Below are 13,457 nucleotides of genomic sequence, written 5' to 3' on the forward strand. Positions count from 1 at the left end.
CCTTCCCAGTCTTTGTGAGGTGTCTGCTCTTTGTTTCCAGGTGGTTGTCATGATGGATGCTATTCAATGCAGAAAAAGCAATAATTTAACACATACTGTAATACAGTCCAGTAGCCCAAAGTATGATAATACTAGCTGGAAAAGAAAGAAATCTTTTAAAACAGAAAAAAAAATTAGTTTCTGCATAAATTAGACAAAGAAATAATCTGGGGAAGCAGATAGTGCAATTAAATGCTCTTTCTTTGGTCTTGTATTTTCTCCGCAAAATAAGTAGAGGCAGAGGAGATGAAACAACCTGGAATAAGTAACTGATGGAGCAATGTAGCATAAAAAGGACAGTAGTAAATTGCCTTGAGAAACTCAGCAGTTTTCCCCAAAAAATCAAGTAATCCCTAGGCTCCTAACATATATATACACATATACATTTTATACATGTGGTTTTTGAAGATATCCATACACTTCCATAAGCATGAATATTTTAATTAAGGTACTTTCTACAAAAATTCTTACCATTTGCTTCATGTCATTTCCATCTCAGTAAAGATAATTGTTGAGACTGCTAAGGCAATTTATGGGCACCTGTGGGGTCATAAATCTTATGTGCTTATCCTAGAGATGTGTCTTCTATATATACACTATATTAGGTGGTTTCTATCATCCATCACTGTGCAATGTATCTATGGTAAAAAAAAGAGGTATTGTACCAAATCTGATCTTTGACAAAGCAGAAACAGGCCAGCCCTGTAGTGATGGCAGCTGCTAGAGGGTTCATTATAGAGGGCAGAAATGAGATGTGTAGTTTGTGAAAAAACTGACACTTCCTCATTTCTCCTCTCCTGTGGATTTTTCAACTTCCTCAGGAAAAGAAATAAAAGCCTAAAAATTTTGTCCAGTATTTGGGCTTTCAGGAAAAGGTCAGATTTCCATATTAAGGTCCCAGTTGTGGGTACAAGACTAGAAAGCCGTTCAGACTGTTTTGAGTTAGCGAAGCATTTCAGAATATTCAAAGTGAACAACAGTTGACAACACTGAATGTGCTTGGAGAGGAATATTTCCATTTTGGGAAGAAGACTGAGAATGACTCTGCATTAGCAGCACAGCTCAGGAATGCAATTGTGATTGTGCTCACTTAGTCTCTTCTAACTCAGATCATGTGGTCTCTGCATGTACCCTGGCCACTATCGTTCAATCACTCTATTAGGACCAAACAAGAGCTAAACAGATGTAAAACCCTGAAATACACAACCTGTGGGCACTGTTGTGCACCAACTGTTTCACTCCACAAACCTGTTCCTGCTGGGTTGCACTACTCAGTAATGCAGAGTTAGGCACTGAATCTTTAGGGTGTTCAGCTCCCAAGTCTCTGCCTCTTTCAGAAGGTGCTTAGGGCAAGCCTGGCAACCTAACTCAGGCTTCTCAACACTGGGAGTGGAGAATGGAAATACTCCTCTCTTCTTCCATCTATGTCTGTGATTACAAATGAGACTCCTATATGACTGAGAAGTCCTTTCTCCATTAATTAACTAGATGAGTTGACCATGGTGAGTGGTTACACTGAATCTTTAAGCTTCTTATGAATTCATGATATAAGCAGTCTCTATGCTTGACCATTAATGTAAATACTCATGCAAAATCTAGGATCACTTGATGCTTTTCTCTCTTTCATGGCGGCTTATAATGACCTTAAAAGCATTAACTCAATACGAGGTCAAGGAATTATTTTAGCTGTGAAATCAGTTGCTTAATAACAGTTTCAAGAGTCAAGTAATCATGCAGGCTGTAAGGCTCAAGTAATTCTTTCATTTTTCTGCCTAAATATTAATGTATTTAACTACTAGTCTGCACGAATAGAGAAATGCGTTAATGAGAGATTTTCAGTACTTGGTTTTACAGTGTTCAAAACATACAGAGAAGCATGTATTTGCAAAATTAAACAGCTATTTCTGTAACTACTTAAGAAATTAAATGCTGTTTGAATATCAAACATCAGTATATCACCTCTTATATAGTACAAGCAGGATCTCACACTGTTTTATCATTACTTATTAATGGCTTGTCTTTGATTATATAGTAAGTCAATTAAACAGATTTATAGGCTGCAGTAGGCAAAAGTGAGTAGATTTTGGTTTAGTCATAATTTTTAATAGATAAAAAATTAGTATGATTATAAAGTGAATTTTTTAGTGATAAAATATTAAATATTTCATAAACAAACTATTTGATTTTGACATCACTGTGATGCTGTCTGTCTTTTTTAGTGTCAGAAATATTTGTGAATTTAAATAGGGCAATGCATGGGTAAAATGTTTTAAAAATTGCAAAACTAACAGAATGTGTTCCTGCCTCATAATAAACAATTGTTGAATGATGGTTATTAAAATTGGCTCTCAAGTGACAGTTAATAAATGCATGGTTCTATTACGCATGCTAAATTCAGTATTCTAAAAACTTAAAAGCAGATAGATCAAAACCAACAGAGATAAAAAAGTCACAAAGACAAAATACAACACCACCAGAAAGTGACAGGGAAATAATTCAGTCTTAAAAGTGACTTATTATTTAGTAACTTGTAACAGCAATTTTATAGAACTAAATTAGAGGCAAATCAGTCCTTCTGATGTTTTAGATATGCAGTTTCTCTAGTGCACATAGTTTGATCATATAACAGAGAAATTCACATTACGAAGTCCCCTTCAAAAAAGCAAAACCCCAGTTTCTCCCTATTTCTGATTCCAGGTTATGAATACTCATGGATAACAAATGAAGGAAAATAAAAGGAAAAAAAAAAGAGCAATAAAATTCAACTATTAATTTATTTTAATTAAAAGCCTTAAACATTTCTTCAGTATTTTGGGAAATTAGACTACATGCAGTGTGTTCTTATGTACGTTTCACATATACCCAGACCATATCTGCACTCGATTGCAAAAATACTGGATTTAATGGGCTTTGTGTCCTTTACTGTAATCACTCCATTGGCTCTTTGATGTTGCATAGGGTTGGTGTGATGATGGAGAGAGTTGCTTCAACCATGTATTTTCACCTCTGTTTCTAAAAGGTGAAGGGCAAAACTTTTAATCAAGGAGCAGTTTATCTTTAATTAAGAAAAACATAATTAGGCATTATCACATAATTGCTATTACTGATGGAGAAACTCATATTTTCACAACTAGTGACCCATGCTGGATTATGCCTCTGCTGTTTACTGCATAATAAATCTGTATTTGTGTTTGGCAGCTAGCCAGAAAAATTAAAAGGTAATAAACATGCTTCTCTGCAGTCTGGTCTTCAAAATCTCTGACTTCACAGATGAGTGAATAACAAAGTCAAGTTGTGACGCCCTAACAGAAAGCCTTCTTTAGGAATAACTACATTTACCTACTCTGTCAAGACATCAAGTGATACTTGAAACAACCATATACAAAAAACTTTGCAAAACAGATGAGAAAAACTGTGCTATACATCTAGTGTTGAGTTAAAAAACAGTTTAATGTCTCAAGGCACCACCACGGTAGAATTTTATACCTGCAAGTAATCATCTAATACACTATTATACAGTTAAGGTAATGTATTAATAAATAGCTTGTGCAATTTTTGGGAAGCAATCTATAAAGGAATGTTAGATATACAATAGGCACGTACTATAATACAAATAAAAAACAAAATTCCTAGAAAAAGCATGCTGAGCACCTCTTGGTATAGGTTGAGTTTCTTATTCTAAACACTATGTAAATCTTAACTTACAAAAGGTAAAACTGAAATCTTAGAGTAACTGCTTATTTAAACTGATTTTCCTGTGCCTCTATGTCACAGGATTACTCTTAGGGACAGAGGGCTCTGGTACTGGCTGTAAAGGACTGTCTTGTTCATTCAGTTGTGCATTCAAGTTTTCAGAAGTTAGGAGAGAAGAATTAAAAACTATTTCACTTAAGTCTGATTTTATGGATACCAGATGGGGTTCTTGAAAATTCAATGGTTCTTCTAACACCTGTGTATTTTCTCGTGTCATTCCCATATCTGATGGTGACTTTCGTTTCATTCTTGTGTATGATTTGTCTAAATTCTCCATGCCTTGGTCAGTTTTCTGAAATCGTCCAAAGAACCAGATGAAAAAACCAAACAAAGCAAAAGCCAGCAAACTTGGAATAAAAGCCAGGCATTTGACATCAAGGCTAGAGCCTGTGAATCTGCTGTGCAGGAACATGTCCCCTTCCGCATAGGTCCGGTTCGTCAATGGGTTAGTGTTATTGGATCTCCACTCCCAAGATAACTTAGTTCTATTAAGGTCTTTCAAGCTCTCTGAGTCCTTCACTGTGTAGATCTTCTGTCCAGGGCCGATATACTGACCATATTCATGAGGTTTGTAAAATATTTGGTTCTTCCACATATTCAGATCCAAGATTAAAACAAGGAAGATAATTCCATAGTTAAACCATTTGCCTGTTTGGAAAAAGAAAGTTCTGTCATCTGATACATCCATTTTAGAAGCAGTACAAATGCCATCATACTTAAAAGATACTCAGAGAAAAAAAGTTCTTTTTTATTAACCTGTAAAGCAAAGTTGTAAATAAATTTCCACCACAGTCAGATTTATGCTGAATATCCCTTAGTATTTCACAGTTAGGTCTGAACACAAAATAATTTTGTAACACAAACACAGCAGTATATCTATTCAATTGACATTACAGTTTGTAAGTGACCTGTTGATTAGATCACCAGGTGTGATCACTAGATGTGTTCTAGATCAATAAACCTAAAAAGCATTGATTCTAGGGCTTTAAAAATATTCATATGGAAATTTTCCATGGAAAGGCCATATTTGATAGAACCACATATTCCAGAAATTACTGAAGTGACTGAGGTTTTTGAGGTTGGTAATTACGTGAATTTTAAGAGTATATACTTATCTTGTTGGATATACCAACCATGGTGTGCAGGTATGTTCAGGTACGGGCAATCAGACAAACTGATTTAGAGATATCACACCCTTGAGAAATAGCAAGGGCTGGTTGTAGACTTCAGAGTCTAATCAGCTTAGCTTTTCTTATAATCTGTGTCTATGAATACACAAAACAAATTATACTATTTTCATAGTCAAAGCATGTCTCACATTCTAGTTGGACATATGTTAAGATCTCACCTCTGCAGTGATGACTGCCACCAGCCAAGAACCTGGAAAATCTACATGTCAGCATTAAGTGAAAATACGTACATGGAGGAATGTTCCTGGTAGTGATGAATGATCTTGGACTCTGCTAGAATCATATTTAAGTATGCTTCAAGTGAAAAAGAAAATGTATCAGAGGATCTATCAAATTACTTAGGCTAGTGACTTGCAAAGAATTAACGGATTCCAGTTCCTGAAAGTATGTGTGCTCAAATTGTATAACCAGAATTCTTCAGGAGGGTAAGGAGACTAATTTCTTGTATTCAGCAATTATGTTTAATAGTTATTTTCAGTTTAGATTAAAGAGATTGAAAATGAACAAGAACATTCATTTTCCTGTGTTATTGTCACTGTCCAGAAACAAAACTGAACTGAAAAGACCTTGACAACCATCCTGTAATTCCTGAATAGCTCCTCTATCAAAGTCAAGTTGGATGGGACTTTGAGCAAAATAGTGTAGTGGAAGGTATCCCTGCTTATGTCAGAAGGGCTGAAACCGAATGATCCTTAGGGTCCCTTCCAGTCAAAATCGTTCTGTGATTTCTCCCTGGGATTTTGTCAATATGATAAATGACATGTTAAAGAAAAGTATCTTTTCAGAATATCATCACCACATTTTATAATATTTAAGTTTCTTAAATCAACACCAAGAGACTGAAAGTGATGCTAAAGTATGAAATAATATAACAAAAAATACAATGTAACTTGATGTTTCCTGTGGATGTTTGCCATGTATTTCATGTTTCTAGTTTCCCCATCACGTCTATCTTTCAACAGAAAGACATAGGATTCATTGATCAATAGCTGCTGTCAAGTAGAATATAATGGCTTACTTCTTGCTTTTTCCTCAGCTGGGCACTAACTTAGATGATTCTTCTTTACCTTACCACCTTTTCTTAGGACACAATGATAATATTGCTATTTTTCATATTCTCACTGTCTGAAAATGTTTTGAAAATGGTTGCGGGTTCAAAAGTTATTTGATGCTGAGTGTTTGACAGAGTGAAACGAGCCCACACACAGAAAAAAAATCACATAATTCTCATTTCCTTAGGAAAAATAGGCTAAACACAAATTACAATAAAAATTAAAAAATCCTCCACCCCTTTTACATTAAGAATTTAAGTGCTCGCCTGATCTAAGAAAGATACACTGTTCCTGTTTCATAAAAACCAGGAACTTGAAACTCCCTCATTCAGCTTCTAGTCAAAATTAGGCAGGCAGAAACAAAGCTCTGAGCTCTGCTGCTGGGATTGTTGGGTCTGTGTGGGCTATACAAACCACTTAGGTCCATCACCCCATCTAACAAAGATGAACGGCGACCTGAATGTCTAAATGGCAGCTCGACTGAGAACAGCTGCTGTTCTATAGTGGATTTTCTCCAAACTACTTAAATTTCTCATTTCTAGACAAGTTTTCCATCCTCTGCATCACTGTCGTGCTTGATGAGCTCTATGACTTTTCCTTTGGAATACTGTTGTCACCAGAACCAAAGGCTGTGTATGAGTAACAGTCTCACTATAACCATATATGAGCACAATGACATCTTTCTGCTCCTACTCAGTAATCCCTGTAGCCAAGGGCTGCATTAATCTCCTTAGACACAAAATGACTGAGTTAGTGCTGTCCTGGGTACTTACAGAAAGTATTTACCTCTTTCAAGAATGCAGCGTCCTCTGCCATCTATCCCTCTCCAAGACATGTACTTCACTGCTGTACTTGCAGGCATGACAGCCAAATAAACCAAGCAAACAATCCTTCTAGATCCATGATGTTTTGGAGCAGAAAGGTGTCATTGTGTTCATTATGGTTATACAGAGACTTAATATATTGAACAAAGTCTCTCAATGTTGTCTCTCAATGTTAAACCAAAGTTTAACATTATAACTTTATATGTGTATAATCTATGTATATTAAATGATTATCTATTGCAACTTAATTTTAGCATAATCATTAGCAAACTTTAAGTCATATATCAAGCTTATATAGGAAATAAGCTAGGTAAATTAAAAGTCAATCATGACCTTTGATTTTGAGCATAAACAAATTCAAGTTTGTAGTTTTGCAAAGGATCATAATAAATATCCTATGAAGCTAGAGATATTAGTTTTATTTAAAAATATTTCAAGCTTCATTCCAGGTGAAAAATGTCACGGGAAAATGGAGCCCTACACTAGGAAGCCATTTAATTTGTCTCTTAGCCAATTTCTGTAGCATTAGTATCACTGCTGCTTTAGGGTTGGCTCTACTTCAGTGAAATTTGTGTGGCCAAGAATACTGGCATATACCTGACCCCACTTAGCCCTTCTTGGGTGGAAAATGATTTATTCAAAGACAAAACTTGAAATGGAAGGATGCAGTAAGATCAGCTCTCAAGACTGGAAGGCTAGTCAACCATTTCAGCAAACTGAAAAGGATTTTATCCAGTCTTCAACGAAGTTAACAATGAAGAAAGTCATGTGGGAAAATAGGTTGTGTCGTTCAACCATGTTCTACCTAAAAAAAAGACCTGGTTAATAATTGGCTTTCACAGCACTGACATTCCTACATGCTACACATAATATTTGGAGAGTTCGGAATCTGATTTGGTGTATTTGGAAATGTGTTACAATACAGCAATTTGGTGCAACAAAGATCCTCTGAAAGAAAAACTGGAGGTATGCAGTTAGACAAGACTAACTAGACTAGTGTCCTTGCCAGGTTGTAACGCAAAATGTGAAATGTTTTTATAGGAATTGTAGACTACAACCAGTATTTGGGGATGAAAATTCATTCTTGTTTTCTGAGAAAGCATGTCTGTTGAAGAGGATTGTATCCTCCTGGCTAGAGCACTCACCAGAAGGGAAACATTGACTCTAGAATAATCTCCACTTGTGGCAGTTTGGACCTGCATCATAGGACCATGCTCTGAACCCCAGCCTTTACAGAACTCTGCTTAGAAACAGTCTCCCCTCCCTGCTGAAGCTGAACAGCTGTACACTGCACATGAATGTCAGGGGCCTTCTCATGCTGAAAGAAGTACGAATTTTTTATTTTCCCCTTTTCCAGAAATTGAACAAGACTGTTTCACCATCAAAAAAGATTTTTGGGCAATCCCACACACAACATTTGGAATATATCCCAATATTCCAAACCAGCTGCTGATTCTGGAGCAGTTTTATTTTTGTATGTATTTTATTTTTTAGTCTGGAACAGACTATTCATTTCCCAAGAAAAGGATCTCACGTAGAAGCCAGTCCTCAGCATCCCTCCTGAAGTCAAGAGGTAATGTGAAAATTCCATTTAATAAGGCTAGATGCAAGCAGCCTCATGCTGTGCAACCACAGCCAGAGGCTAGCGGGGGAAATGTTGACTTTAGACTCCTATCTCAACTGTAATTTCTGTCTAAAACCATTCAGACACTGCTGTAAAACGTTTGAAATGTTCTTCCTATCTTCTGTCACATTAGTGTTATTAGCTAGATAAACGCATGCAGACAGACCACTCGCAGCTGATCTAAGACGTTAATCCTCTGAGGTTTTTTTCACGTCTGTGTGCATGGCCAGCTTTGTTTTTACCTCTAACCTTTCTATTTTTGCCTACGGACTCCCTCAGGCTGCTCTGTGTAGGCAATGCTTGGGCTGAATCTAGACACACTGCTGGTTTAACTCCATGAGCCAGCCATGCCAGGAACACCCCAGCTATGAAGGTGATGATTTCTCCTTTGGGTGGAAGGGCACTTGGGCTAGATCAGCCCTCAGAAACATGTTATAAACAGCCAGAGAAATTTCCCATTTCTTTTCACACCTAAACCTTAACATTTTCTGTTTGAACATTATCTGCATTCTTGAGAGCAGATGCCCTTGGATTTCCAGTGCTGCTATTAAAGGGTACGAGGCAGGCCCCCACAGTGCCTTTTAACCATGAAAGAATCTGAAGTAACAAAATTTACTTTTAAGTTTTACAAATTTCCCTGGGTATTATAGAAACTAGGATAGACTATGTATTTTCATAAACATCAGCCTAAAAAGGAAAACACATACTTTGCAATGAACCATCTGTCAAGGGAAATCTAGATGAGCTAAGCAGATGCAGGAATTGAAGTTATTTTTGATGTTCATAAAAAAAAGTGGCTATCAAAACAGGATGAAAATATTTAATACTCAGTAGATGCTTGCAAGGAGTTCCTAGATGCAATGAAATGTGAGTAAAATGAGGTACTCAGTTACCAGTAAAAATAAGATAAGCTTTTCATAGTAAATTTAAAATTACACTGAATCATATCAGCTAGAGTCAGATGTTAATTCAATATTACCTCCATCCAACTTACAACATTCAGAAATCACAAGTCAGGCCTAAGAAAGCATGTTATGAGTCTAAAGTAGTATGGGTTAAAATAGTATAGTTAGTAGTGTTGTATTTATCTGCCTTTTTGGACATTGAATTATGCAGAAGCAAACTTCAATTTTTTTCTCTGCAATCATGATCTTTATATTATGAAATCTGAAATTCGCATTTAGTCACTGAATTCAGGAGATAAGTCTTTAAGACAAAACAGTAAAAAAAGAAAAAAGAAAAGGAAAAAGAAAAAGAAAGAAACAAAATGAAAAAAAGAAAAAGAAAAAGAAAAAGAAAAAGAAAAAGAAAAAGAAAAAGAAAAAGAAGGAAAAAGAAAAAGAAAAAGAAAAAGAAAAAGAAAAAGAAAAAGAAAAAGAAAAAGAAAAAGAAAAAGAAAAAGAAAAAGAAAAAGAAAAAGAAAAAGAAAAAGAAAAAGAAAAGGAAAAGGAAAAGGAAAAAGAAAAAGAAGAAAAAGAAAAAGAAAAAGAAAAGAAAAGGAAAAGGAAAAAGAAAAAGAAGAAAAAGAAAAAGAAAGAAAAAGAAAAAGAAAAAGAAAAAGAAAAAGAAAAAGAAAAAGAGAAGGAAAAAGAAAAAGAAAAAGAAAAAGAAAAAGAAAAAGAAAAAGAGAAAGAAAAAGAAAAAGAAAAAGAAAAAGAGAAAGAAAAAGAAAAAGAAAAAGAAAAAGAAAAAAGAAAAAGAAAAAGAGAAAGAAAGAGAAAGAAAAAGGAAAAAGAGCAACTGTCTTAAGACTTGTGATAAAATCAGGAGAGCTGGCAACACAGACCAAGCAACTGAAATTCTTCATCTGTACAGAACTTTCACAAAGCCATTAAGGACAGACCAACAGAATGGTGGCTTGAAGTCCTTTACTCCTCTGAGTGTCACTTTCCTTAGAGCTGCTTCTTTGTGGGACCATTGCTTATTTGAAAAAACACTATTGGATAGGGCTGCTTTTATTTAGATCAATCAACAGTGACTAAGACTGTGTAAGAACTAATAAAGAATAAAATTTGCCGGGAAAAAGATGGCAAATGTTATTTCAGCCATGCTTTCTTTCTCCTTGCTACTTGGGAGAATATGGTTTCCAGTTTCTAAAAATTAGAGCACAGGTCATAGATTTACAGCCTAGATTTAGCTATATAGCTAGTGCTAAAATAAATGTTTTTCAGGCCTCAGTGATCTTTTCCTGTTTGTTACTTAAAAGAAGTCCTATGGTTAAATTTAACTTCTTGATTCCATGTATTAAACAGTGCTTAAATAGAGTGAGCTCCCTGCCGTTGTCATTGTCCTACCCCCATGTCACCTGCTGCAGTTGCATTCATTCTCTACCCTCATTTTAGATTGGATTATATTCATCATTATATAGATCTATAAAATATATAATTTTATATAAATATATATATAACCAGCTTTTTCTTTTACTAGCACCTTGATTTGAGTAGAATATTCAAGTATCTGCACATCCAAACAGTAACTAGAGCTTGAAACTTATCCAAGATGATGCCTTAACCTAAGACAAGAACTGATGGCAAGAACAGATGGTTCAAGCAAAACCTACCCAAAGGGAGGTTCTTGTGCCATGTGTTATGGCTGTTTATTAGATCTCCTAAAGGGTGGTGTAGCACTGAGATAAGACAGGCACTCAGTAGACAGGATACGTGATGTGCAATCAAATGGATTGATTTGTCTAGCGAATCTAATAAGTGGATCTTGTTAATGCTGAGCAGGGAAAAATTTTCCTCAGCCTTCATTCATTATCTCATCCTCATTAAAAGAATGCCTTCTCACTAGAAAATCAGGAAGGACTCCAGTCCTCTCTGCAGAAGACTACAATGCATAAATATTGGTTTTATTTGGTTGGCTTGTTTTCAAACAGCAGCACTGCTAGCGGTTGCATTTCCGATCACTAATTTATGTTCTTTGCTCTTGTTCATTCTCTGATTATCCCTGATTATCATCAATGTCCCTGTCTCTATTACAATACAAAAATGTCTTTTGCTCTTCAATTCCTCTTCTACCACCCATTAATTATATGCCAAGTTTCTGTATCTGGTGACACAACCCAACCTGCCATGACTCAGTCATTTTTTCTGCTCCTCTGTGCATCCATTCCACTACTTTTCCCTATACAATGGAATAACAGTACAGCATCTGGGAACTTTGTGGTACTGAGCCCCTCCAAATTCATTCCCTAGTCTTGAGAAAAAAGAAAAAAAACCTATTTTGCTATCCCTGAATTCCATACCTATAATTCACATAAAATATTTGATGCTTAAACATTTTTTTTCCTCTTCTCCTTTCTCTTTTTGCTCATTTGGGAGAGAAAAATGTGTTCATCATGTACACATCATATCTCCTTTCACCCTACAGCTTCTAGTCACTGACTGGGCCATCATTTGCTTTATCCTGTTCCATAAACCACTAATGGCTCGATGGTCTCCCTCCAATGTGTACCTGCTCTTCTTTCTCCTTGCTGGCTGGCTGTTCTCTGTCAGCATTCCAGCAGGGCACCTACATCCGATTTTGAAAAACTTTCTATCCCTCCCTCTGTAATTCCTGCTGGCCCATTTGCCTTCTTTCAGTCAATAGCCAACAGGTAACTTCTGCACTAATTTTATCTTCTTTTCTGTTTTTTAATCTCACTTCTGCATTCTCTGCTGAAAATACCTTTTCTGAGGCCTCATTCAGTCTACCTCAACTCAGTGCTGGCGTAATTCTTTCCTTGACACATTTTCTTCCCTTGGCTTCTGCTGTTTGCTGAGCTTGTGACTCACCTGCTAGCTCTTGGCCTTATCTTTGTATCATCTCTGAACACTCCTTTTGTCCCTGGTCTGCAGGAGTTTCATATGGCTGTGTCCTTGGTTACCCTCATCTATCTTATTTCTGTGTGGCGTCATGTGCTGTGACCTTTTATATTAGCAGTTAAAGACCCCTGCCAATTCACACCTGCATTCTTCTGTTATCTATTATTATCCATCCATTCTCAATGTAGAGAGAGGAGCTATACTCCTTTTGTATAGCTTGAAGGTAAAACCAAAATATTTATCCCTATTTAACCTTTTTCTCTTTTTCATTCCCTACCATTATTAAAATACTGACTCACAATATGCAAGGATCAGGTACTTTTTATCTGTATGTATCATCCATTTGAATAACTGCAATACTATTTTATTTGAGGTTATTTAACTGTCTGCTTCTCGTTAGATGACTGATGAAAGTATGGTTATGAGTGGCCTTTGCCAGATGAGAATGACCGAAGTTATGAAAAGATATTAGCATAAATCATGGCAAAGGCATCTGAAAGCATAAGAGATTTGAAGATGAAATAAGCTGCTAATTTCCCTGGGAGAGTAATTTTAGATGAAAGATGTCTGAAGCTACATTGTGTATTACTTATTGTCACAAGAAGTTGCTGAAATCCATGAAAAACAGCAGGCCTCTCTGATTTGTAAGATATGGGTTCCTCATTTCCTTGAGATGTTTATATATGGAGAATATGGATATGGACAGATAAAGAGAAAAAAAGTCTGGGGCACACACACACAAAATACATGTTTAAGACTGTGGTAGCATACATTTATTACACAGAAGCAGTTCACTCTGTGACTGTGTCACAATCTGTAAGATTACACACCTGTTATATGTATGTGATATTCCTCTTTCAGTATCTTTTGGAAATAAGGTACTTTAAATTGCATGTGTGCTGAGGGCAAGCCTGGAAGATTCACTTCAACATCACCCATAAAATGCGGAAACTCCCAGTCCTGTTAAAAAAGAAAAATAAGAGCATAAAAGTAAGCTTTCATGGTATATTTTTGCCTTTAAAATGGCTTAAATTAATAAAGGAGAAATATTCTATATTTAAACCTCTCATTATTGGATTTTCTTACTTTAAGTTTGACTGACCCACTTGAAATAGAATGCCTTATTTATGTTAGATATTACAATATAATTTTTACCTCAGCTCCAGGTA

General features: G+C 35.8%; 1 protein-coding gene across 7 annotated transcripts in view; it reads right to left on the bottom strand.

Annotated features, from left to right (window-relative positions):
• Positions 1–464: 464 nt before the first annotated feature.
• Positions 465–13,457, bottom strand: part of TMEM117 (transmembrane protein 117) — a 204,677-nt gene continuing 191,684 nt past the window's right edge. For all 7 annotated transcript variants that reach the window (XM_032106939.1, XM_032106938.1, XM_032106937.1 and 4 more), the window contains 2 exons: positions 13,119–13,248; positions 465–4,440 (listed from right to left, as the gene is read on the bottom strand). In XM_032106939.1, coding sequence (XP_031962830.1) covers positions 3,803–4,440; positions 13,119–13,248 — 768 coding nt within the window. In that variant the 3' untranslated portion in view covers positions 465–3,802. The remainder of the gene's footprint in view (positions 4,441–13,118; positions 13,249–13,457) is intronic.

Source organism: Corvus moneduloides, chromosome 4 (genome assembly GCF_009650955.1).
Source record: "Corvus moneduloides isolate bCorMon1 chromosome 4, bCorMon1.pri, whole genome shotgun sequence".
NCBI classification, from domain to species: domain Eukaryota; kingdom Metazoa; phylum Chordata; class Aves; order Passeriformes; family Corvidae; genus Corvus; species Corvus moneduloides.